General features: G+C 39.5%; 2 protein-coding genes and 2 long non-coding RNA genes across 18 annotated transcripts in view; 2 read left to right on the top strand and 2 right to left on the bottom strand.

The window, feature by feature from the left end:
- The window catches only part of Col4a3 (collagen type IV alpha 3 chain), a 133,879-nt gene extending 123,145 nt beyond the window's left edge, over positions 1-10,734 (top strand). Inside the window, exons 48-52 of the mRNA XM_085697617.2 lie at positions 1,145-1,357; positions 1,954-2,131; positions 2,239-2,353; positions 3,784-3,956; positions 8,002-10,734. Coding sequence (XP_085553743.2) covers positions 1,145-1,357; positions 1,954-2,131; positions 2,239-2,353; positions 3,784-3,956; positions 8,002-8,086 — 764 coding nt within the window. The 3' untranslated portion in view covers positions 8,087-10,734. The remainder of the gene's footprint in view (positions 1-1,144; positions 1,358-1,953; positions 2,132-2,238; positions 2,354-3,783; positions 3,957-8,001) is intronic.
- Positions 503-13,374, bottom strand: LOC146896150 (uncharacterized). Of its 2 annotated transcripts, XR_015004484.2 has the most exons (3): positions 13,177-13,331; positions 9,597-9,660; positions 503-733 (listed from the first exon to the last, which is right to left on the bottom strand). It is a non-coding gene; the product is annotated as an uncharacterized LOC146896150 (long non-coding RNA). The 2 variants fall into 2 exon arrangements; XR_015004481.2 differs by lacking the exon at positions 503-733 and having other exon boundaries at positions 9,592-9,660; positions 13,177-13,374.
- A 24-nt stretch (positions 13,375-13,398) lies between these two features.
- Positions 13,399-26,192, top strand: part of Mff (mitochondrial fission factor) — a 28,637-nt gene continuing 15,843 nt past the window's right edge. For 10 of the 14 annotated variants that reach the window (XM_085697625.2, XM_085697638.2, XM_085697635.2 and 7 more), the window contains exons 1-6: positions 13,399-13,555; positions 16,457-16,565; positions 17,477-17,646; positions 18,620-18,840; positions 20,445-20,614; positions 24,893-24,981. In XM_085697625.2, the coding sequence (XP_085553751.2) occupies positions 17,609-17,646; positions 18,620-18,840; positions 20,445-20,614; positions 24,893-24,981 (518 nt within the window). In that variant the 5' untranslated portion in view covers positions 13,399-13,555; positions 16,457-16,565; positions 17,477-17,608. Of the gene's footprint in view, positions 13,556-13,662; positions 13,807-16,456; positions 16,566-17,476; positions 17,647-18,619; positions 18,841-20,444; positions 20,615-24,892; positions 24,982-26,192 lie in introns of those variants that run through there. The other 4 variants (XM_085697698.2, XM_048459389.3, XM_085697652.2 and 1 more) reach the window with 4 other exon arrangements.
- Positions 13,633-24,894, bottom strand: LOC125416475 (uncharacterized). Its single transcript, XR_007236895.3, has 3 exons — positions 24,732-24,894; positions 21,567-21,782; positions 13,633-13,719 (listed from the first exon to the last, which is right to left on the bottom strand). It is a non-coding gene; the product is annotated as an uncharacterized LOC125416475 (long non-coding RNA).

The raw sequence follows: 26,192 nt of genomic DNA on the forward strand, positions 1-26,192 counted from the left end.
GAGAGGGTAACTCACTGGGTCTGATTTAGGAAGTGACAAAAGTAAACCAGCCTCCCTCCAGCTGCAGAGGAAAGGCGAAGCATAAACACTGCTTGGTTTGCGACCCTTCTGGATAACCAAGAACCCTTGTTACAGTAGGAAGAAGTCTGCTAGCCTTGCTAATGGATCAGAAGCTTTCTGAAAGTTTGCACTTCTAGAAAGAACTTTCAAAGTTTTACCTAATTGTTTTCTGGATTTACCAAAATCTTTGTAAGTTTTATTATCTACTTGAACAGCCTTACACGTTGTAGGTATTTTATTTGATTCTATGTCCCCCCCCCAACCATACACATACATTGCCAGGCGAGCCATTCACTCATTAATTCATACATACAAAATGTACATGAGGACGACCAACTCAAATGCAGGACGCTATGCCAGACATCCCAATGGAATTCAAGGGTTAAAAAAGTTCTCATCTCAAAAAACTCAAAATACATACAAGTACCTATGACAAGATGCATCTTGTGATAAACTAATCTTTAATATTATTTTTTCCATTGTATCCATTATGTTTGTGTCATTGAACAAAGCACCTGATACAAACAATGTAGAGGACGAAATAATAGTAGTAGTAGAGAAATAACAACAATGTAGGGGGGAAAGATTTACTTTGGCATTTGGATTCGGAGGGCTCAGTCCATGATTGTTTGGCTCTACGCTTGGATGCCACATGGTGGAGGAGCGTTGCTCACTGTATGGAAGACAGAAAATAGGGAAAGCCTTACAGAAAAGACCAGGGCAAGATCCAGTATCCAAGAACAAACCCCCACTTCCTACCCTCACCAACTCCCAATAAAATCATCATCTATGAATCCATCAGGGTATCAATCCATTCATTAGGACAGAACCCTCATGATCTAATCGTCTGTAAAAACTCCTCCACAGACACACCCAGGTATGTCTTACTAAGCTCCTTAGTGGTTCTTAACCCTCTTGATAATTAAAATAAACCACCCTAGCCATTTTATAACCCCCATTCTTTCCTAAGACTCCTTTTCACATTAGAGGCTTACCAGCCACATAAACTCATTTAAATTGCTACTTTGGAAAACAAGTTTGAGAGTCTGGTCATGTTGCAACATGTATAATTTGTTTTTCAAAGGACCACCTGGATTGGATGGATTGCCAGGCTTAAAGGGAAAACCTGGAGACAGGGGAACACCTGCCTCTGGGACAAGAATGCAAGGGTTTGTCTTCACCCGACACAGTCAAACCACAGCCACTCCTTCATGTCCTGAAGGAACACAGCCGCTCTACAGTGGGTTTTCTCTTCTTTTTGTGCAAGGAAATGAACGTGCACACGGACAAGACCTTGGTAAGGTTCTAGTTTCCCGTCTATGATGCAGATTGTAAAATATTTATTGGATGGGAGTTTTCTCTGAAGGTCACTGTAACTGTTAGCATCTTCTGGGGCATTTGACGAAACAATTGTGACCCAAGTTTTACTTTTCACCCTGATGTGTAAACTGCTAAAAGGAACCCACCTAGGTTGGTCAATGCCAACAATTTTTGCCTCAACCATCTGTCTTTTGTTAATCCTCAAATTAATCTTTTCTAAAGCTTCCTCTGGTTAGTAGCTACCATGAATACCAAAGACATTGTACCAGCTGAACAACATCAGGCCCCAAGTTCTATCCAAGCTGGTTAGAAAATGCTGTAGAAAGTATCCTTGATAGGGGAATGTTTGTTTACCCGTTTGGGGCTTTGACTTTCATCATTCCTAAAGATTTTCAGCAACACATTTTTGCAAATAATTGTTTTCTATTGGTTTTTTTTCCTGTTTGCTTTTTTCCTTTTTTTTATTTTTGTGCAGACTTCTCACTGGTTATGTAATAATTAACCCATGTCTAAGTAATGATATTCACAATGACCTTAATTCAGGAAGTGATACTCAGCTTCGTGTTTTATTAGGCACTCTGGGTAGCTGCCTGCAGCGATTCACCACAATGCCGTTCTTATTCTGTAACATCAATAATGTATGTAATTTTGCATCACGGAATGATTATTCATACTGGCTGTCAACACCAGCTCTGATGCCAATGGACATGGCTCCAATTACGGGCAGAGCTCTCGAACCCTATATTAGCAGGTAAAAACCCAACCCCTTCATTTTGTAAGAGGACCTAGTGGATTGCTTAACTTGTAGGGACTGTAAGGGTAGGGAGTGACTGTCATACTATTGGTTTCATTTTCCAGGTGTATGGTCTGTGAAGGTCCTGCGATGGCCATCGCTGTTCACAGTCAAACGACAGCTGTCCCTCCATGCCCCCATGGCTGGGTTTCTCTCTGGAAAGGGTTTTCCTTCGTTATGGTAAGAAGAAAAAAGCTGTAGCACAGTTGAAGTAATGATTATTACCTATAGAATCTTGTATAGAAAATGTGATCCTCTACCTGTTAATACGTGTAATATGCCATAGATGCTTGCCAATCTGAAAACACACTTAAAAGGGCTGGGCAATCAACTCCACAGGTAGTGTTTATTTAGCAGGCCCAACGTCCTTGGTTCCATTCCTCAGTAGTCCAGAGAATTGAGCAATCCTGGCCTTCAGGAGGTAGGTGCAGGAGGATCGAAAGTTCAAGGTTATCCTTGACTACGTAACAAGTTTGAGGTCAGGTTGGGCTACAAAAAAAAAGTCTCAATAAATAAAAGCATTAACAATAAAAGAGTAACAACTTCGATGGTGTTGAAAAGTCATAAAGCACTGAAAATAAGAGCTAGCAAGATGGCTCAGTGGGGGAAGGCACTGCCGCCAAGTCTGATGATCTGGATTAAATCCCTAAGACTTAGACGGTAGAAGGAGAATAAGCTTTCCCAAGCGGTCCTCTGGCTGCCATACATTTGCTTGTGGCATGCGTGTATACAAACACGCGCACTCCAAACAAATATAATTTATAACTTTAAACACACATCTCAGATTCCCCACAAATCCCTAATTGTAGCATTTAAGTGAGAAACGGCTACTCTTCAATGGAAATACAATGCCTGTGCATTCATTTTTGTGATGGTTTCTTTACCTACATTGTCTGTAATGCTTTGATCACTGGGGGAGTACTTCTGAGCATCTGTGGATTCATAAGTAGAAATCGAGCTGTTTTCTTAAGGTATCTTGATTATGAAGGGGCATGTGTTTCGGACTGTGCCCCTCTGATGCTCATATGGCACTAAGAATGGGAAGAAGCCTCTTAAGAAAAGTCCTGACATTAGTGCTAAACTCAGGTTATGAACCAACCCTCCACAGTGTTAATGGCATGTATGCATCACTACTCATATTCTGCCTGGCCTTGTTAGGACAGAGCATTCGCCCTTCTTTCCTCACAGCTGTCCGCCCAATCAGCAATTAAGTTAAAAATTATATTGAGCACCCATCATGAGTCCCAACTTCTGGGCAGTAAGGACAGCAGGGACCATGTTCTTCTCATGGAGCTTATATCCCACTGGTAAAGACAGACAACAGACTGAGAGACAGAAAACAGCAGTGGTCATGGGTCTAGGTGCTGACCCGTCTGCTGAAAGACAAGGCAAGAGAGCTCACAGCTCTCTTTCCTTGGAAAGACAGTATCTCTTTCTAGAGCATGCCCAGAGTGTAAATAAATCTGGATAAAACAGAAGAAAAATTTTTTTTTTCTTTTTCCATTCCTGTTGCTTTACATTACTGCTCCCTACCCACCCAAAACTGTTGGAAAATTGCATTTGAACTACAACAGGTAATGATTTACATTGGGATCTTTTCATTGCAATAGTTCACAAGTGCTGGCTCTGAGGGAGCGGGACAAGCGCTGGCATCACCCGGATCCTGCCTGGAGGAGTTCCGAGCCAGTCCGTTTATAGAATGCCACGGACGAGGAACGTGTAACTACTACTCAAACTCCTACAGCTTCTGGCTGGCTTCATTAAATCTAGAAAGAATGTTCAGGTAATATGCAATTTCAGCCTTAGTCTGACGACTGGACTGTGGAATATTCAAAGGCTGCCTGTATCTGCTTTTTATTTTTTTGACTTTCTTTTTTTATTGATTTTTATTGAGCCCTACATTTTTCTCTGCTCCCCTCCCTGCCTCTCTCCTTCCCCCTTCACCCCTCCTCCAAGATCCCCATGCTCTCAATTTACTCAGGAGATCTTGTCTTTTTCTACTTCCCATGTAGATTAGATCTATGTAAGTCTCTCTTAGTGTCCACATTCTTGTCTGAGTTCTCTGGGATTGTGGTTTGCAAGCTGGTTTTCTTTGCTTTATGTTTTAAAACCACCTATGAGTGAGTACATGCGATAGTTGTCTTTCTGTGTCTGGGTTACCTCACTCAAAATAATGTTTTCTAGTTCCATCCATTTTCCTGCGAAATTCAAGATGTCATTATTTTTTCTGCTGTGTAGTATTCCATTGTGTAAATATACCACATTTTCCTTATCCATTCTTCGGTCGAGGGTTATTTAGGTTGTTTCCAGGATCTGGCTATGACAAACAAAGCTGCTATGAACATAGTTGAAGGCATAAGTCACAAACAATCACACACCATATTGGAATTATAATTAATAATGGTTATTTATTTAAAGGGCAAAAACTTACAGATCACCGTTCCAGACAACAGCCCTCTGCACAATCAGGAAAGGAGTCTAGGAGCTGGAAGCGGAGTCAGAAGCAAGAGAGGGAGTGGAGGGCAGCTGCTGCTTTTTTAAAGAGAGAGAGAGGGAGACCATGCCCCAAATGGGCTGGTTGGTATCTAAGCAGCTATTGGCTAAAGGAGTGGAAGGAGCTCCTACAGCACCTCCCCCTTTTGTTTATGTAAGAGAGTTCTAAACCTACTACGAAATTATATACAATAAGTACAAATATCCTATTCTAACTAGCTTAAGTCTTGTATAATAAATAACTTGGCCAAGTCATGAGAGGAAAGTAACTATGTTTATATAGTCTTCAACCCCATTGAAGGTCTGAGAAGGGAAATAATGTTACCTGAGTAATTAGGAAGTGCAATCAAACTTCCAGAACATGTAACAAATCACAGAGACAATTGGCTACCTGGGCAACCACCCAAAGTCATGTTTGCAGTGTTGAAGCAACCAACTTTGGCTAAGGCCTAACATAACTGACATACCATTTTCAAAGGCAAGAAACCTTTCAAAACTATCTTACCCTGTCTTGGCAGGATATGACAGTCCTGTTTTACCCATTGACAGATACTCTGTATCTTCAGTGGTTGAGGTATGGGCATTTCTTTACTCAAAGGCCAGTTCTGCCAAGAAGAAAGGTTCCAGGTGGAGTGTCTTTGGTGCTCAACATTCTCTCGGGAATAGATCGGTGTTGCCAGGAGCAATTGTGTCTCACTTCCATGGAACTCTGAGTTAGATTAAAGGCCATTTTCTACAGCTCTTTGAAGAAGTTGAAGATTATCTATCTATACTGAATATAATCTCTATGTACCTAAAGAACCTGATTAGTCTAATTATAAATGACAAACATAGATGACTACTGATCTATATAATTCTCAATACCTATCTAACTTAGACTAAGACAATAAACAACTGTGCAATAAATGAGGCTAATGACCTCCAAATGTAAACAATGTACAAGTATACATTGCAATATGGTATATATATATATATATCAATACATAAACAATATATAAGTATCTTAATCAGAGGTAGAAATGTACATCACAATATGGTAAATATGCATATATCAATACTATATATATATCGATACATAAAAAATGTTTTAAACAGGTAGAAGCATGCATGCATACAGTAGTCAATATAATTTAACTTTGTATCAATATACAAGAATCGATACCAATATATTTGTCTAAAAACAATAACTCACAAGTATCAGTCTATTATCCCATCATCCAATTATCCCTCTTTTTTTTTTCAAAAAGATCCCTGAGCTTATAAAATTCCTCCCCAACCCTCAACCGTATATTAATTATACACACAGGGCACAGGCCGAGGCTGAGGGAGGGCTCGTGCCAAGTCAAGCAGGCAGCTAAGCAGGAGGGGGGGGGTTTAAAACCAAACATTTGGGTGCCAGATAGATGAAAGCATAAGTCACAAACAATCCCACACCACTTTGGAATTATGATTAATAGAATGGTTATTTATTTAAAGGGGAAAAACTTACAGATCACTGTTCCAGACAACAGCCCTCTGCATGATCAGGAAAGGAGTTCAAGTGGAGCTGGAAGCAAGAGAGGGAGCTTAGGGCAGCCACTGCTTTTTTAAAGAGAGAGAGACCACACCCCAATGGACTGGTATCTCAGTGGCTATTGGCTAAAGGAGCAGAAGGAGCTCACGCAGCACATGGTTGAGCACATGTCCTTGTGGCACGATTGAGCATCCTTTGGATATATACCCAAAAGTGGTATTACTGGGTCTTGAGAAAGGTTGTTTCCTAATTTTCTGAGAAATCACCACACTGACATCCAAAGGGGTTGTTCCAGCTTGCATTCCCACCAGCAATGCAGAAGTGTTCCCTTTTCCCCACAACCTCTTCAGCATAAGTTGTCATCAGTGTTTTTGATTTTGGCCATTCTTCCAGGTGTAAGATGGAATCTCAGAGTTGTTTTGATTTGCATTTCTCTGATGATTAAAGGATGTTGAACGTTTCCTTAAGTGTCTTTCACCCATTTAGATTCCTCTGTTGAGAGTTCTCTGTTTAGGTCTTTATTCCATTTTTTATTAGATTATGTGTTCTTTTGGTGTCCAATTTCTTGTGTTCTTTGTATATTTTGGAGATCAGACTTCTGTCTGATGTGGGGTTAGTGAAGATCTTATTCCATTCTGTAGGCTGTCATTTTGTCCTGTTGACAATGTCCTTTGCTTTACAGAAGCTTTTCAGTTTAAGGAGGTCCCATTTATTGTTTTCTCTCAGTGTCTGTGCTTCTGGGGTTATATTTAGGAAGTGGTTCCCTGTGCCAATGTTCTCTAGTGTACTTCCCACTTTCTCTTTATGAGGTTCAGTGTGGCTGGCTTTATGTTGAGGTCTTTGATCCATTTGGACTTGAGTTTTGTGCATGGTGATAGATATGGGTCTATTTTCATTCTTTTCTACATGTTGATTTCCAGTTATGTCAGCACCACTTGTTAAATATGCTTTCTTTTTCCAATTTGATATTTTTTGCATTTTTGTCAAAAATCAGGTGTTTGAAAATATGTGGATTGATATCCGGGTCTTCTATTCAGTTCCATTGGTCCTCCTGTCTGTTCTTATGCCAATACCAGGCTGTTTGCAGTACTGTACCTCTGTATTAGAGTTTGAAGTCAGAGACTGTGATGCCTCCAGAAGTTCTCTTATTGTACAGGATTGTTTTGGCTATCCTGGGTTTTTTGCTTTTCCATATGAAGTTGAGTACTGTTCTTTTGAGGTCTTTGAAGAATTTTGCTGGGATTTTGATGGGCATTGCATTGAATCTGTAGATTTCTTTTGGTAAGATTGCCGGCTTTTTCTTTTTACCTGTGTATGGATGTACTTACATTAACTCTCTCACTCTTGCCAATAAAATCCTGTCTATCTTCACAGTTGCAGGTTAGAATTCTTCTGAAGTCAGCAAGTAGACTACTATTTTTCACTGTGTCAGTAAAGACCAAATGCACACATGATCTTGTCATCATTAAGCATATTCAACACAATAGGGATTTATAGTAAATTACTGAATAAAAATACTAGCTGATCCTGAAATACTATATGAGAAGACTCAATGAGTATTTAAACTGGAAAGAATAGTCTTCAAAAAGTAATCTATAGGTTTGCAGGAAAGTCTGTGTTCTGTGAATTCTGATGAAACATAACTAAAATATAAAATATTGATAATATGTTTATATATGCAAACATAAATTTATCTTTTCAGAAATTCTGTTCTATAAAGGGAGATGTTAAATAAGCTATATTTATTAATGAAACTCAAAGCAAACTAAGTATTCCCTTTTATCCACAAATCAACGAGTTCTTTCGTTTATGTTTATTTCAGAAAACCTATTCCATCAACTGTGAAAGCTGGAGATTTAGAAAAAATCATAAGCCGCTGTCAGGTGTGCATGAAGAGAAGACACTGAAGAAATCAAAGAAAACAGAGCCACCGTTTTCCTTCTTGAATAGCAAAGTCATGGCTCAGTGTGTGCACTTTAGTTAGGTCTTTTCTTCTCTAACCTTGCAGTGTTGTTCAGTGACGATCTGGTAGTGGCATGTTTCACCACACCAGAAAGCATTTCATTCAAGTTAGTCTGTAATGTGGGTCTGGAAACCTGTGTGGTTTCAAAGTTCCCTCTAGGAAGGCAACAGCTTTCCACAAAATATCACTGAGATCACATTCCGCTTGTGCACAAAGCAATGACTAAACCATGCCTGTGTGGAGCTTGAACTGCAGGCTAAGGGAGAGTTGGTCCAGGGGATGTTCAGTGTGTTCCTTGTCCCACTTTGACCTAAGGAATTTGGTTTCTTCCCACCTCCTTTCTGAGACCTTAGACTTCAGCTAGAGAAGGAAATGGGGGTTATACAGTACACGAGCACATCATGACAAGAACTGGATAGCCAGGCCTATTGAAATGTATGATGCCCAAGAACACACATAGATAAGGTTCATGATGTTTCAGGACTCATTTAAATATGCCCAAAGCTAGGACCAAAGGAAACTTCCTGAACGGAAACATAACAGGCTTGGATATAAAGTATGGGCTTTTTTTTTTTCCTGTTTTGTTGACGATGTCTATTTGCTATTTTACTATGGCCATAGATTGAAAGGGGATAAAATGTTTACCCTTAGGGGATTAATTTTTACTAGGATGTTATACACATACACTGAAATATTTCTCTTCATTGTTCTCAATGTCCTCACAAGTAACAAGGATACTATTTACTAAATGTGCACTTTATCCTCATTCCTATATAAATACTGGCCTTAAAGAATTTCACTAGTATTTCAATAACCCAGGGAAGAATGAGAGGCATTTGCTGGTGTATCAGACTCCAAATATTTTTCTTTGATCGAAATAGTTCATGACACGATTTTACAAATTTGTTCCTTTGTTACTTTTCTAACTTATCTTTGGAACACATTAAACACACACACACACACACACACACACACACACACACACTCAGTCACATACCAATGTGCACAAAATTTTAAAATTTTGAAAAATAAGATCTATACTCAAGAAGTTCATCATCTTTAACTTCTTGTAGTCACCCCAAGCTTGAAAACTATTAAGAAAACAGAAACATTTCATAAATCAAATAGTTGTAGTAGTATTTGATGACTCATGGAGGCTCGGCATCATGAGGCGAAGCTTACATTTCTTGACCCACGAAGGTGGAGCTGGTGGTGCTGATACTTACTGTCAGGCAGGTGCTGTAACCTCAACTACTCTGTATTGGAAAATGTGACCCGAGGACACAGACAAGGGTTGACATTCTCCATAACTCACATGACAGGTGCCAAGACATTTTTACACCTGAACTAAGGTATGCAACATCTCATTTCAGTTAGGTATTTCACCTAACTTTCCTATTCAAAAACCACCCACTTGTCCATTCTAGCTGTAAAAAGAAGGAACCATCCTTGACCTGAGTAGTTGTAGCAGCAGCAGCCAGGAGCTTGTTATCAATGCAATTCCAGAATATTCCAAACCTGCAAAGTTAGAAACTGTAGTTGGAGATCAGAAGTCTCTTTCGTTTTGTTGAGAGGCATTTCATCCTATAGCCCAGGCTGGCCCCCCATCACAATTTTTCTATCTCAGCCTCCCAGAATTTTGTTTTAAAAGTTTTCCCTATGATTCTGGTGCACTCTGCTCACTAGGCAAACATCCAAGAAACTGGCCCCAACCCCTTCACCATTGCCTTTTTTAAAAAACCCACAGGTGTTTGAGTTTCAGGGAAATCCATTTTACTACCAGACTGGTGCTAATGTGAAATGGCTGCCTTCCATTTGCCCCCAGACCTCTTTTTCCTCTAGTCTTCTTATCAGTATTTGACTTCTGGGGGAAAGTCAGGCAACACTGAACACGTAAATCCCAATGAGGCCATATCAACAGCTATTCAGCCACACTTACGGTCCATACATATTACTTCCCAAATGTCTATGAGTAAATATGAAGTTAAAGTTAAGCTTCATATTGCTGGAGAAATGGCTCAGTGGCTAAGATTACTGGCTGCTCCGCAGAGGACCAGAGTACAGTTCCCAACACCCAGGTCAGGCAGCTCACACCTGCCTGTAACTCCAGCTCGGAGAGATCCAACTGGCCTCCCAGGACACCCATACCTAGGTGGCATTCAATTGCACAGGCGCAGACACATACATAAAAATAAACCTTTAAAAATCTTTAACTTGATTAACAAAACGTTTTTTTTAAATTTGGTGCTTCAACTTCAGAATTTCACAGTGTGCTAGAACAACCAACTTGTCAACTGCTTGGTTTTGCAAGATAAACATTATTAATTTATTTATGAAAGTATTAAAAATGTTTAAATTTGAATTTTATTGTTAATTTCACAAGGATTTTCTATACTTCAAATGTAACTTAACACCACTAAACTTAATTTAATATTTTCTGTATAACCAAGTTAAACTTATTTAAAATATATTGACTATTTTATGTTGTTATATCCTGAAAAAATTATGTTATATTACAATGTACTAATATTTCTGTAAATATAACTAAAGTTCTATTGTTTTTGACAAAATAAAATTGAAAGGACAACTGTATCAGGTCTTCATTCTTTTAATGGAAATAGATTTGTTTTGTTTTATAAAAATAATAGCCACTGTAAAAACAATAAGCAACTTTGAAGTTAAGAATATTAAATCTGTTACTCTTTAATATTCATTCTCACCCAAAATAACCATCAAATTAGGACAGTAGATGATAATTATAGTATTTTGAATCTCGATGGCTAAAAAATAATCTTGCTATAACTGAAAAGTGTATCTGAAAAAAGAATATCTGAACTGAAAAAAGAAAACATTTTTGGATATAAAACCCTATTAGAATTTAGAATTATTGGGAAGCGTAAATAGTAATGGCTAAAAGTCATTTAACAGGATGAAACTAAATGGATCAGATTCTTTGGATTTATATACTATAAGGCTATAGTCATAAACAGAAATGTCCACATTAGTGAGAGAAGAAAAGGAAGACCCAGCATGAATGTACAACACAGTAAAGAATAGACTCTCCATATGAATGGGGAGGAAAATGCCCTCCATACCACACACCCCTGCCCTCTCTCTCACCCCCTTCTTGAAGACTGTACTACACCATTAGGTAGGTACTCAGACATGCTGTCAAACAGTCTTGTTTAATAGACTCAGATGATGCCAGAAGATAAATGATAAATCAAGGTTATAGGAGAAGACTTGGGTTTGGTAAGTTGATTATGGATTTTTATTTTTTAAAAAATAGTCACTTCAGAAGACTTTTTGTTGAAAAGAAGGGGGGCTAGAGACAAAAAATCAACCTGTAACATTGAAGAAGTATAGGGACTAATAAACAGTAGGACCTTCATTTTTAAATGTCTTGATCACACATGATCTACCCAGCTTAACCTCTACTTACCCTAAAGGCACTGACTTGGAATGACAGAATACTACTACTTAATCTATACATGAAAAAAGATTATCACTGTAAAGTAGCAGGACACAGCACCCACAACAGGCCACTTTGGAATAAAGATTATTTTGAGAAAAAGGCACTTAAAAAGTGTAAAATAAAACTTGCATATGAATGCTAACTTCCTTGTACCAGGAGGAAGTTGTTCTTATATCCACAGTCACACAGACAAGGTGAGAAAAACAAACAACCTAGTTTAACTCCCTTCTTCCTAATCACTTATCCAATGGCCTGGGCCAAATTCCTTTGGACCAAATTCCTGGCCCCTCAAAATGTTGTCTCACATTTTTACAATTTACTACAATGGCCAGTTTCTGATATAAATTTTGCATCCCAAGTGTCTCTTTGGGCCCTCATTTCCCTATACTCAAATGCACATGCAAACATTACTAAATAAAAGTTGTATGCTTCCCTTATGTTCAGCTACTGTTTTAAGTCAACTTAACTGGATTCCCACTGAGTTCTTAATAGGGTAAAGGGAAATTTTACTTATCCTACGCCAATATTAGGAAGAATGCAAGAGTGCAATTCAGAAAGCTTGCCAAAGTATTTTGAATGATGATAACATTTCTGGGGTATCATCTGAAGCTTTCCTTGTTTAAGCTTTTGTTGTTTTGAGAACGGGGTACATTTGGTGGTGCTGGCAAGCCTGAAACTCCCCTCATCCTCTTACCTCTGGCTCCTAAGTGTTGTGATTATTGGAATAAGCCAAAGATTGGCTTTGGAATAACTTTATATTCAAGACTGCACCACTTGAGTAAATACTCTTCCCTTGCACAAGGGAGTGAGAGATTTATTCCAGAAACACAGCTCTATACAAATCTACATATGTTTGTCTCTTATACAAAATGATTTAGTGTTTGCAAGTACCCTATCTACATCCCCACAAAGACTTGAAATTGTCTCTAGATTACTTATATTTGACACAATATAGATGTGTTATACTTTATTAGCAGGGAATAACCACAATGAAAAGAATGTGTATGTTTGATATAGATGATGTCACAGGCCTCCCACTCACTACATAGCCTAGGCTGGCCCGGAACTCCAGATCCTCTAGCTTCTACCTCCCAAGTCCCAGTCCTGGGATTTCTAAAGTGCGCCAACAGGTTCAACTATGATAGGAGTAGATGGAAAAGAGAAAAATCTTTTCAACCCTGGATGGTTGATTCCAGGGATGGAAAACAGTGGATAAGATAGTTAGGCTGTTAATGAAACACGTCGTTTTTCCTGATTTGGCTTCCATTCTCTTGTCTATGAGGGAGCAAGCTTGGTTCTTGCTTTCCAGCCTTGTTCTTCCAGAGAGGAACCATAAATTGGGTGATTAGATTTGAAAGAGAGTTCTGACAGCTATTATTTTCAAGGGGGAAACTTAGCTTCCCCCTTTTCTCGGATTCTTAATTTGTAGGTTTTAGGAAAAAACAAAATTAGAGTGTTGAGGAATTACTCCCAATATTTAGTTATATATGCAAATTCTCGGGCCTCGCACGATACGCATTTTGATTCAGGCGGTTCTTTAAAACAGGCTACTAGTTTACCTTGCAAACTCGATGTTCTTAAAGATCGCGGTGTCTAAAAATCCCCCAACAGGAATCCAATCTAAGGACTTGAACGATTTAACCTGAGGCGGTAGCTCTTTGCCCACAACAAAAATGGCTCCTTAGCGACGTCTCACGAGCCTTAGTGTAATTTCTGCCCTTCCTCTGTCACATGACTACGAACCTACTTCCGCTACGGGTCCTAGAAGGGGCCAGTCCTCGCCGTTCTCGCGTCTCTCCCGGCCCGCCGCGGCCGCTCTGCCGCTGCTTTGCCCGGGCGCCTTGGTGCGCTCGGCCAACCGCCTCTGCGAGTGCTCGCCCGAGCGCCCCGGAGCCGGCAGGCGGCGGCCCTTTCCGGGGACCCTCCAGCGGGCCCAGGGTGAGTGCTGTAGTCCCCAAGCGGGGTTCCGGGCCTAGCGCCCCAGCCGTGACCCCCGCCTCCCGGGCCGGGCGGAGCGGTCCCGGCCTTGGCGTGTCCTCACGGCCCTGTCCTGTTGTTATCAAGGGCCGGCTTCTTCACCCTTTCTACCTCGGCATCTTGTTCTGGAACAAAAATCGAATTTTACTGACAAAACAAACAACAACAACAAAAACCCCACCTATTCGGGGTTAGGAAGCGGGAGGAAGTCTGTAAGCTTGGACCTGGGCTTTTTTTTTTTTTTTTTTTTTTTTTTGCGCACCTCTTCCTAGGGCCCGCGTACCTCACAGTGTGACCTTGAGCCTGTCGCGGTTTTGTGTGTTTTGTGTGTACGCGTGTAAAACCCGTGTAATTCAAGAAAGGCCTTTGGGAGGCCCTGAACTGGCCAAGACGTTTGTCTTTGCTCGCTGGTGGCTTTGCCGGCTCGCTCTTTGGGGTGCCCTCTCGAGCTGGGTTCCGGAGCCCTTATAGCCCTCCGACCTCCGTTTGCAAAAAATGAGCTCTTGTCTTAATTGCCAAAGCCAGAGCCTTGGCTTAGGAGCGGGGCGCATTCTCTGGGAAGAACAGCGCGCTGCCCGAATTGGTGGCGCTTTCTAATTGCAGAGGACTAAAGCTTGAGCCCAGTAGTGCTACGCAGGCCTCTGCGGGGGGACGGTGAATGAGAATGTGTGTCTCTTTCCCCCCCTCCCCCCCCAAACTCCCGGTGAGAAACACTCTCAGCCCCTGGGCTACTACTAATGAGATTCCCCAGAGAAAAACTAAAGAGAGAAAGTAGGATGGTTCAGTCCCAGTTAGTATTCTGAGCACGCACTTAGATTGTTTGAGGAGGGGTGGGGTGAACAGGATCTCTTTTTTTTCTTGTGGGGGTGGGGTGTCCAAAGACTTGTGAATTGAGATAGCTTTTTCAGTAGTGTTGTCTGTGATGTTCCTAAGGATTGCTTTTTACTGAGCTGCTGCTCCGGGAGGAACTGTGCCTTGTCTCCCTTCCTGTCCTGTGTTTGTCTCCCTTCCTGTCCGGTAGAGCTACCTCGTTCTAGGTTTTTCTGTCACTCTTTTCTCTTGTGAATTTGTTGTTGTTCATAGATACTGGATTGGGGTTCTTTCTGTTAATGTTGAATTCTTTATAAATTCTTGATCTGAGTCCCCTGTCAGAAGTCTAGCAGACAAAAATTCTGTAAACTCACTCTCCTTTCAAATTTGTTGAGAAACTTTTTTATTTTATGCAATGTCATTTGCCAGTTCTTGCTGTTATTTCCTGGGCTCCTTGGAGTCCTTTGCAGAAAGGTTATGCCTCTGTAGCCGCAAGGTTTTTGTCTGTTTTCCTCTAGGAGATTCAGCGCCATCAATTCTTACGTTAAACCTTGGATCCACTTTGACCTATTTTTTGTAATAGTTTTTTTTTGTTACATGTACTTAGGTGTACAGTAAGTTTATGTTCTAAGGTGTTGATTAAATATTTTCTTTAAAAATAGATTTGCGTTTTAAAAAATTAAAGGCACATTAAAGAAGAAATTCAATGTGGGACCCCAATGAATTTGGGAAATATTACTGATGTTTGGGTATGGCCAGGACGCGGACTGTGACATCAGTTAAGAATCTAAGGGAGATTTTTCTCAAGTTATACATCAAGTCATGTAGTGATTACCGAGCAGACTCTAAATGGCAGAGCATGTGGAATTAAAACCTTAGCCCCAAATTAAGTTTATTTGGCACCAAAGAATGTTACGCAAAGTATCAAATTTAGTGAGGAAGAAAAATAATTAGATCTCGTCTATTTTATTGAAACATAAAAATTAAACACTGAGACAATAGAAAGTTAACAGAAAAGTTTTCTTTACTTTTGAAATTTAGGTCATTTAACTTCAGAGGAAGTTAAAGCCCTTTCAGTGACAGCTGTCTGTTCTTGGTTCCTGAATCTTTTCAAACTAAAGATTCCTAAGTTAGGATACCTGTCATGGGATAGAATGTGGAGAACGTTGACATATGCTCCTAGGAACAAGTTACTCTGAGGAAGTCACACTGGGCCTCACTAAACTCAAGTGAGGCTTAGGAAAGTTACACTGGGCCTTATAAGGGCCAACATAAGGTTAGGTAGGACATTTCATTTTCTTGATATGCTCTGCTTTTCTGTTGTAGGACTTTGGAGGTAGTCTCTCTATGTAACGGAAGCTGGCCTTGAACTGTTTCTGTTTCAGCCTCCTGAATGCTAGGATTATTCACCACTCAGATATATGTATGTGTGTGTGTGTGTGTATATATGTATATATATAGAGAGAGAGAGAGAGAAAGAGAGCGCACTCATCCCTCTATATGTTTTTATATATTTAGTATTTATTTCTGGTTCTATGTTTTAAAGTAAAAATTTAACTGAATTTCCTTACTAAATAGATGATATGTATATATACATTAGTTTAACCTGAACTTGTCTTTGGTCTGCCAGCTTTCTAGATAAGTCTTACTTTACATCAGTGTTTTTCAACCTTCCAAACACTGTGACCCTTTAATACAGTTCCTCATGTTGTGACCTCCAGCCATAAAATTATTTCATTGCTACTTTATAACTGTAAGTTTGCTACTGTTATGAATATATGAATTTATATATGAATATATATACTTGATATGCAGAATATCTGATGTGACACCAAAGGGGTTAAAACCCACAGGTTGAGAACCACTGCCTTATATGGTGACTAGTCACAGGGTTCTGTCTGTAACACTAAAACTTGTGGAAAGCTTGGAATTCTTTCTCTGTTTGTTTTGTTTCTTAGTGTCAAATTGTATATTTTTATTTGAAGAATTTCCAGCTAGGTCTCTAATAATGGCGTCATCTAGCTTCTCAGTCACTGTTTTTTTCTCCCTCAGGGACAAAAGTGGCTCTCAATCTAGCACGTGCACATTGGAGCAGTTTAAGGATTTAATATGAAGCGCAGAAGCAGATAGTGCCAAATAGCAAGCCTGTTGTTTCACATTTGTAAGTAAAATTTTTTCTTTGGTTCTGTTTTCTTAGTCGTTAAACCACCTGCATGTCAGTTCCTTAAACAGCAGACATTTAGGCAAAAAAAAAAAAAAAAAAAAAAAAAAATTGAAAGTAACTAGTTAGCAATTGTAACCCAAGTAGGTTTGCCACACTAAGCAACCTCCAAGGAGTATACTTTAAGGCCTGGAGTAATTTCTGCTTTAAAACAAAACAAAGAAAGTGATGATAAAGACATCTATATTGAGCCAGGCGGTGGGCACACCTTTAATCCCAGCACTTGGGAGGCAGAGGCTGGTGGGTCTCTGTGAGTTCAAGGCCGCCAGCCTGGTCTACAAAGTGAGTTCCAGGGCAACCAAGACTGTTACACAAAGAAACCCTGTCCCAAAAAACAAAAGGATAGCTATATTACCTTAAACTAATTTGCAAAGTAACCCCTGTGATTAAGACATTTATATTGTCTTTAATGTTTTATTGCTCTTGACCTATAATTACTTTGCTGGGAACTTAGTGTAGTTTGGCTTCCTTCTCAGGAAACCACTTATGCACCAAATTTTTAGGCAACCTCAAATACATTTACTTTTAGCCTTGCATTTTCTTCATGATTTTTTTATATCCTCTTAGAGTGTGATGAGAGGAATTTTCTGGCAGCCATATTTCCCCCAGTCTCACTTCACTTTTCTTTATATAGTGATAGAACTTTCAATTACCCTCATTGCAAAATCATGAACTAGCGACTGTGCTTGATACCATCTTTCTGACTTGTGAGGTGCTGTAGAGTGACAGTTGAGACATTTGAAATCTGGATTCTCAAATCAAGCCATTTTAAGTAAATAAATACTTTTATTCATAGTTCTCTTATGAAATGAATTGTTGAAATACTGATTTTTATTCTTTCTTTTTTACAGCTGGAAAAGCAGTGTCCGTGTTGTTATGTACACCTCCAAAAACAGTTCAGATCTGTAGGGGAGTTGTTGTAAAGTAAACAGCTACAGGGTAGCAGTATTACTAGCTATTGTAGACGTATTTGCTCTGTTAAAATGAGTAAGAGAACGGGCAGTGACACACCACTAGGAAGGTCAGTGAAACTTTTTTCAGTTGAGCTGGTTTTATAGGTTGGACAGACAGTAGCTTCAAAGCTGCTTGCCATAAGCTAACCGTGCTCTTTTATGCTTTCCTTAGCATTTTTTTATTTGGGGGCAGCATTCTTTCGACTCCATCTCCCTGGAATCATGGATCCCTCTCCAATTTAGACGGTTACTCAATGCATTTGTACTATTTTCCCTCAAAGATATTTGATGCTTCTCAAAACTCATGTATGAATATGATCCTAAATATAGGTTAGTATGTGAACATTTAAGCCCTGAAAATAAATGTGTATATTAAGGATTTATGGATATAAATCATGTATTTGACATTCATTGCATCTCAGTCATCAGATTCATTTGCAATAAGAAGTTTTGATTTGCACTATGTAATTTTGAGGGAGTTATACTTTTTTTTGGTAAATTGAGCATTAGCCTTATTTACCTTTGGATTCTGATTTTCCTTTTTGATAGGATTTATTTCTTGCATGATGGCCAATTTCCGATTTCATTGCTATTAAGCCCAGGCATATTCTTCCACATAATTAGGATTTTTTTTCCTTTGCAGTTTTAAAGATTGGACTGGGGCTTCATGCATGTTAAACAAGCGCTCTACCTCTGAACTATGCTCTTAGCCTTCTGATTGGGAATTTTTAATTTTGTTTCAGGCGTTTTTGAATTGCATATTGACTTACACAGAGAATGCTTATGTGTATGCATTTGTATTGTGGTTATATAATACTTTAGAGGTTTGTACCTACTCAGTGTCCTCAAGGTTTATTTTCAAATAAGTCAGAGCTTTATGCTGAGGAAGGTGTTTTCTTTGATTCGGTTTTCCTTTCGCTTATAAGTGAGAAGTTTCCTTTTGCCCTTTCTGTTGTAAGGTATTGTCTTCCGACATCACTGCATAGAGGAATTAACATCTGCACACTCATTTATCCTGATCTTCACGTTTTCCTTCTGTAGGGTGAGTGGGGCAGCATTTCCTTCTCCCACTGCTGCTGAGATGGCAGAAATTAGTCGAATTCAGTATGAAATGGAATACACCGAAGGTATTAGTCAGCGGATGAGGGTTCCGGAAAAGTTAAAAGTGGCGCCAGCAAATGCTGACCTGGAGCAAGGATTCCAAGAAGGGGTTCCCAATGCCGGAGTGATTATGCAAGTCCCAGAGAGGATCGTTGTTACAGGTATCTCACGCTTGATTGGAAGTGCCCCAATAAATCTTCTCTTTATTTTTATGAACATTTAGGTTTTTCAAAATATTGAGAAAAGGTATTTTTACAAGTTTTACAAATGTATGTAACCCCCGCAGTCCTGTTACAGAGCATTGTCACCTCAGAAGACTTCCTGTTCCCATTCTCCATCATTCCCAGTCCTTCAGCTCTCAGCAGCCATGATCTCTTTTCTGTACCTAGACAGTAGATTTGTCTTAGAATCACCTATAAATGTAGACATGCAATATATTTTGCTTTGCCTCGTTTGTTTTGCTAAGAGTAATCTTTTTCTCATTTTTTTTCTTCAACTGTGGGGCTTTGTATCTTGTGCGCTCGGGGCGAGCGCTAAGCTCTGAGCTGGACTTGCCGCTCCCTGAGTAGCTCTCACTCATGAGGCAGAGTTACGTTTGCCTGCTGCAGCGTCCGGTCCCTGTCCCTGTCACCCTCCTCCTTCGGCCCTCTGTACTGCTCAAGTTACAGGCCTGCCCCACCAAACCCTGTTTACTTCCACTTTGTTTTTATTTGGGGACAGAGTTAGTGCACCCCTGAGGCACTCGGGGTCCTCCTGCCTTAGCTTCTGAGTGCGGAATTGCAGACTTAGGCTTGTTTGCATGGCTAGTGGAATGCTTTTCTGAAACTCATCCACATTGTTGCAAGTGTTGCAAGTGTTACGTGTTCATTCCAGTTAACTGGTAAGTAATATCTATCATTGGTTTATCCATTGATATTTAATGGACATTTGTGCTGTTTTCTTTTTGAGATCATAGGATGAAATATATAGGAATATTCATGTACAAACTCTAGTAGTATATATACCTTCATATCTCTAGAAGTGAAATGACTTCAGGTTATATTTAACTTTTTCAAATGTTGACAAATTCTTTTCCAAGTTGGCATGCTATGTTTCTTTTCAATCAATGTTTGTTAGTTTTAGTTGTTTTATATCCATTTCCCTAATGATTGATTATTTTGAACATGTGTGCATGTGGTTTTAACTTATTTACTTTTTGTATTGATCACTTTTCTATTGCTGTGATAAACAACATGACCAAAACAATTTGTAGAAGGAAGAGTTTGAGTTTAGGGTTGCAGAGGGATAGAAGTCCATCACTGTCACTGGAGAGGTTTGGTGACTGAAACAACAGACTGAGAGCTCACATCTGGAACTATGAGCCCAAAAGAAGAGAGAGAGAACTGGGAATGGAGTAAGGCTTTTCATCTCAGAGCTCCCCTGCCGTCCTTTCCTCACCAGTGCCCTTACCGCCTAACCTCCCCAAATAGTGCCATCAACTGGGGAACAAGTGTTCAAATGTGAGCAAGATTATAGGGGACATTTGTCATTTGAATCATGTATTCAAATGTTTTGCCAATTTGAAATATTTGTATACTTAGAGGTTGCTTGAGTTTTTTGGTTGTTTTTGGTCACACACACATATAATAATTTCTGCACCATGGTGTTAAATAATTGTTGAATACCAAATACCAAAATGAAACTATTACTGTCAGGTAGGTTGTAATACAAATCTGACAGGGCGTAAAAACATTAAACAAACACCCCCACCCCCTTTTCCCCCTAGGAAATAATGAAGACATTTCATTTTCAAGACCAGCAGATCTTGACCTTATTCAATCTACTCCCTTTAAACCTCTGGCACTGAAAACACCACCACGAGTGCTCACACTGAGTGAGAGACCGCTAGATTTTCTGGATTTAGAAAGACCACCTCCAACTCCTCAAAATGAAGAAGTAAGTAGAGTTACCGTCTCTTGTGTTTGAAAGAATATAGGATAAAGTTAAAGAAGATTGAAGCCACAAAGCATGCGTTAGCCATATATGTTAAAGTTTTCCATGTGGCAGTATTGGTGTCAGTTGATTTTACAGTTCCCTAAATAAGGCATTATGGGTTTGTTTTTGTTTTCTAATTTAACAGTTTTGGTGGAGAAGTGAAAATCTTGGAAGAGCAAGTATTGCTACCATTTATGTAGACTTAGAAGAAGAACAGCTACAACTGTTATACCTACAATGATGCATAAAGTCTCAAAATTTGTTTCTGGTCTCTGAGTGCTGGAGATTGAGCCAGCACTTGGACCTGCTAGGCAAGCGCTTTGCTATCCTCCTGGGAAAGGAAGCTTTGCACTAAGAAATAATGACTCTTCCATTTTGTTATGGAATCATCTGGCAAACAAAACTGAGAAAACCTTTCTCTTGACACTACCCATTCCTGCAGCTTGATACGAGGTTCTCACCAAGTTAGTAACAGTGATGTCCCTATTGACAGAAAGTTGGCGTTAAAATGGACTTAAAGAGATTAACAGTAAAATTAAAGTCTTGTCAATGACGTTGACTTAAGACCAGTATCGAAGCCTGTTCTTAGAGACAATGTGCTGGCATACGTTTTTTATTACAACTGGCACTCCTCTGTCTACTTTAATTTTTCCGTTATGCATTTCATGTAAACCAGGTCAGTGCAATTCCTAGGACATGCTCTTTTTTACATTTAGTTTCTTCTTAGGTGATTGAGCTCACATGCTCATAGACACCAGAATGAACATCCTGCATATCTTAGTGAAAAGCACTGCAATTGGAGTATTAATTATGGCCCAAAATTGTCTAAGTTACTTCTAAAATTTAATTTAATTTGGCAACCATTTTTGAGATTTTATGTATGAAGCACTGCAGTAAAAAGTATAGTACATACCTGCCCTCTGTAAGTTTTCCATCTGCATAGTCTCAGCAGGACAATAGGACGAGGTGAGGAGATGACATTAGTGCACCCAGAGCTTCTCAAGTTCTTTAATAACGGGGAAATGGATGGACTCTTTCGGTATGCATGCTGGCTAACTTTATATCCACTGGACACAGGCTAGAATCATCTGATAGGAGGGAACCCCAATTGAGAAAATATCTTCATAACCTGCATAAAATGGGGTTGTAGGCAAGCTAATTATTGATTGGGGCGGGTGAGGTTGGCCCATTGTGGGTGGTACCATTCGGAGACTTATATGCCATGCGGGGTCATGAGTTCTATAAGAAAACAAACTGAGCAAACCATGAAGAGCAAGCCGTGAGTAGCAAGCTGGTAAGCAACACCTGTCCATGACATCAGCTCCTGCCTCCACGTCCAGCCCTGTTTGAGTTCCTGTCCTGACTTCCTTCAGTGGTGAACTGTGATATGGAAGCACACGCTGAATATACCCTTTCCTCCCCAACGTGCTTATGTCAGAGTGTCTCATCTTAGCAATAGCAACCCTAAAACAGTATTTGCAGTGTTTACCAATATTTGGAAGGCACCTCTAGACAAAAACATTGCTTGGTAATCCTACCTACCGAAATTAATAAAGAGCTGTGCAGTAAGCCATGTGAACAGAGCCACAAACTTGAATGTTTGGATCATGGCCGTTCTGAAAGTTTTTAGATTAGATCTGACTGTGTGATGAAGGAGACAGAGACTTTCGCATCAGCACTACCTCTCTAAAAGGAACTTCCCTAGGTAGCTAGTGCCAGGGTGAGATCTTTCAGAGGCCATAAAAAGAGGTCTATGAAGAAGAGGTAGAAATTATGCCTGTGCGCTTTGTACCTTGAAGATTGTGTTCAAACTAGAGATTTGGAACCTACCATCATGTCTGTCAAGCAGAAGTATGCTCTGAAAAGATTAACAGTAATAACCTCCAAAGGCTCTTTGAAAAGTTCACGTAAGTACAAAGAGAAAGCAGACCCCAAATTAGCTGTTCCTACTTTAGAGAAAAGTACAGTAATGCTATTCATTTGTAAAATAAACCAGAAGAGCACTGAACCCCCTTATGCACACAAGAAGTATCAGGTGATCTAGGAGGAGCAGTCATTTGGCCTGTGAAAACCAGGACCTGATTTTGGGAAACAAGAAAAGAATATTTACACAAAGGGAGCTTTTGTTCAGTCCAACAGGCCTAAGCAGAAACAGTCAAATCCTGCATCAGTTGTGTACAGATGTACAGCCAGAGCTGATATGCAGCTCAAACAGCCTTATCGTGGGTATGCTTAGCACTAAGTGCTCCTGGAGGCTGAAGATTACGCAGAAAGCCCTGGGTGTCTGTCAGACGTTAACCTAGCAAGCATTCAAGGCAATCAGTACCCTATAATGGCCCAATATAGTTTATAAAAACAGCATGAGATGAGAAGCAGACCATAGCTGACCTGAAGTATAACAAGCCACACTAGTGTCCCCTTAAATTCATTGATTATGATGACTTCCAGGTATTCAGTGAATGCTCCAGTATGTCCTGCAATGGCTAAAAATAAAATCAGAAAACTCATGCATATGAATCTCATCACAATTCAGTGACAAATTGTTTTACTCTCTTTTCTTCCCCCTTATCCATGGGAAGAGGAGGTGGGAGGCCAGGAACAGAAAAAGGTTAAAATGAGAACCGTTTTTGTGGTTTTATATTGTGCACATACACCCATGGGTGATTCATTCACGTGCACCCAGTCTTTGTTTGGATACCAACTGCACCCTTGTCTTGAGTTTCTCTTGCTGTGGTTAAACACCGTGACCAAATACAATTGGGGAGTAAATGGTTTGTTTCAATTCCATTTAACAGTCCATTATTGCAGAAATCAAATCAGGACTTGACAGGAGCTAACATAAAGACCATGGAGGAGTGCTGATTGCAGGCTTGCTCTCCAAGGTTCACTTCACTTATTTCCTTGTAGCACCCAGAACCAGCAGCCCTGTGTTGGCACCACCCACAGTGACCATCAGTAAAGAAAATGAATCATGGGCGCTCCCACAGGCCAGTCATGGGGCAGTTTCTCAAAGTTTCCTCTTCTAAAATAGCTCTAGAATGTATCAAGGTGGCATAAAACTAACCAGCATACCCTTGTCATAGGCAAGACCTCTTCACAGTGACACATTGCTCGTGCCTCTGTCCCATAACCTTAATCATTGTCTCAGCTGTTCTCCTTGTTAGTTACTCTAAGTTTTAGAAATTGATCATATTTGCAGTGGGGAAGATGTCCACCCGAGGTGTTCTGTCCATAACCTCCTTCTTTTCCCCATTGCTCCAGTCAAGGTCCCAGAGAGAGCAAGAAATTATGCCTGGAGGGGGTAGCACTTCATAGGCTGAAACAGGAAGATCACAAATTCCGGGCCTACTTGTGCTGTATTGTTTTAAAACAAACAAAGACCTTAAAAAGGAGTGTGGGGCAAATGCTGAGGTCTTTTAAAACAGATTTTGTTGTTGTTGTTGTTGTTCTCAATCTTTTGTTATTACATTTGTTAACTGTATTGTCTGATTTTCCTTAACCTGTGATTGCTCTGTAACTTGTACAAACCATTTTACAATTTTAAAATACTAAGCTACCATTTAAAAAATGAATAGATTTTAATGTAGTGATGGGTTTAATACAAGTCTAGAGAACCAGTAAACAAAAGTATAAAAGGGCTTTGTTGTTTATGCATATTGCTTGGAGTTTGAATACACTAGAGGAGACTATTAATGCTTGTGTATGTCGTCTCTAGTGGTGTGTACTGTATATCTAGACATAAAAGGACTTATGACCCAACTTCAGGGTGTAGCCTGGAACAAAGCAGCTTTTCCCTTCCATCCCTCCCATGTGGAAAAGCTATTCCATTTTAAAGAAAGCAGCTGTGGCTGCTAAAGTAGACAGGCAGGCAAGTCCCAATCAGATTCTTACAAATCAACACAGTAGTACTTGCTATGCATGAATAAAATATACTTGATCATGGCTGTTACATTTTTGGGTTAACCTTAAAAGGTATGCGTGTGCACATGCCTGTGGAGGCCAGAGGTTGATGTCAGCACACACACAGATACACATACACAAAGAGAAAGGAAAAAGAAAATTTAAGACCAAGTCTTACCTGTCTGTAATACACAGGTTTTTCTTTTTGGTTGGCTTCTCTTAGCTCCTTGTATTTTTATGAGTAGTCATGGATGAAGTTTCCTGTGTTTTTTTTTATGCTAAATAGCTTCTAAGCTACTAAGAATATTCCATTTTTTCCCTTTGTTTTTGCCTTAACAGATCCGAGCAGTTGGCAGGCTAAAAAGAGAACGTTCTATGAGTGAGAATGCTGTTCGCCAGAATGGACAGCTGGTCAGAAACGATTCCATGTGAGTAGAATCACAGCATTGTAGCTTTGTTTGTAGAAAAAGTCATTGTAGATTTTCTTCTGTATTTTGTCTGTACATATCTTTTTCTAAATCTCAGTGTTTAAAATCTGTTTTACGTCGATGGGTAGCACCTTGTACTTGTACTTTCTGTAGTTATACAGTCTAACAGTTTTGTCTGTTGTGACAGCTTTTCAGTCCTGTTTTCCTCTTCTGTGTGTCTGTCACTTTTAAGGAAACTGAATATTCTTTCTCCTTCACTTTTTGGTCAGTCTTCATGAACTCATCAGGAACCCTTTGTGATGTCAAGCATCATGTTAGCTTCTCTGGGAACTCAGCAAACAGCCAGCAATGATACGTCTCCTTTGAGAGCTTACAGAATAACTAGAGCACAGTACAATTAACGTTCTTACAGTGTACCATATTAAGTTATAGTTGAGACCTCTCTGCAGAGCAAAATGGTGCAGAATGGGCTCTTTGGGGGACAGGGGGTTAATAATCAGAATTGAAAGAAGACTATTTTTGTCTTCTCTTTGAAAGAAATCATATGAACAAATTCACTGGCGTCTCTACCTAATCAGTGAAGTTGTATCCCAAATGTAAGTTTTTGTTTGCTATGTTGAAAGTTTTGTTCTTTTATATTGGATGCAAGGAAAAATTGAGTTATTTGATAACTTGGAGTCTCTCATGGTAGTTGGAGTTATCCTGAAGGATCACATAGGAAGAATTTAGGTTAAAATGAATATATGTCTCCTTTATGGAAGACTATCTGAAAGGCTCAAGCATTAATGATTCAGTTTTCCTAAGGTATCTTATTGGATATCAACAGACCCATGAAACACATTTTTCTAAAATTGTTTCCAAATATACACATAGTAAATAGACTCCACAGTTTAGTCGTATGGCTGATGTGGATAAAGCAGCTCTAATCCAATTACCTTCTGTGTATAATTGTGTAGTTTTTAAGGCCGCAGGATCTTCTAGTGGGCTTTCCTACTATTTAAATTGTGACTTGCTGTTTAGGCTTTTAATTGACCTTTTGTATCATTAAAATTAAAACATGATTACTTCAGTATTATATCAACCTTTTACAAAGTATGTAGTATTGATGGCAGAGTTTAGATAAAGATAAAGGGAAAAGGTCTATATGTAAGTTCCTCATAACACAAAGGTTAAGAGCTAATCAGCACTTTATTCTCTTTAAATTGCCTTCA

The sequence above is a fragment of the Myodes glareolus genome, chromosome 1 (genome assembly GCF_982192425.1).
Source record: "Myodes glareolus chromosome 1, mMyoGla1.1, whole genome shotgun sequence".
Lineage (NCBI taxonomy): Eukaryota > Metazoa > Chordata > Mammalia > Rodentia > Cricetidae > Myodes > Myodes glareolus.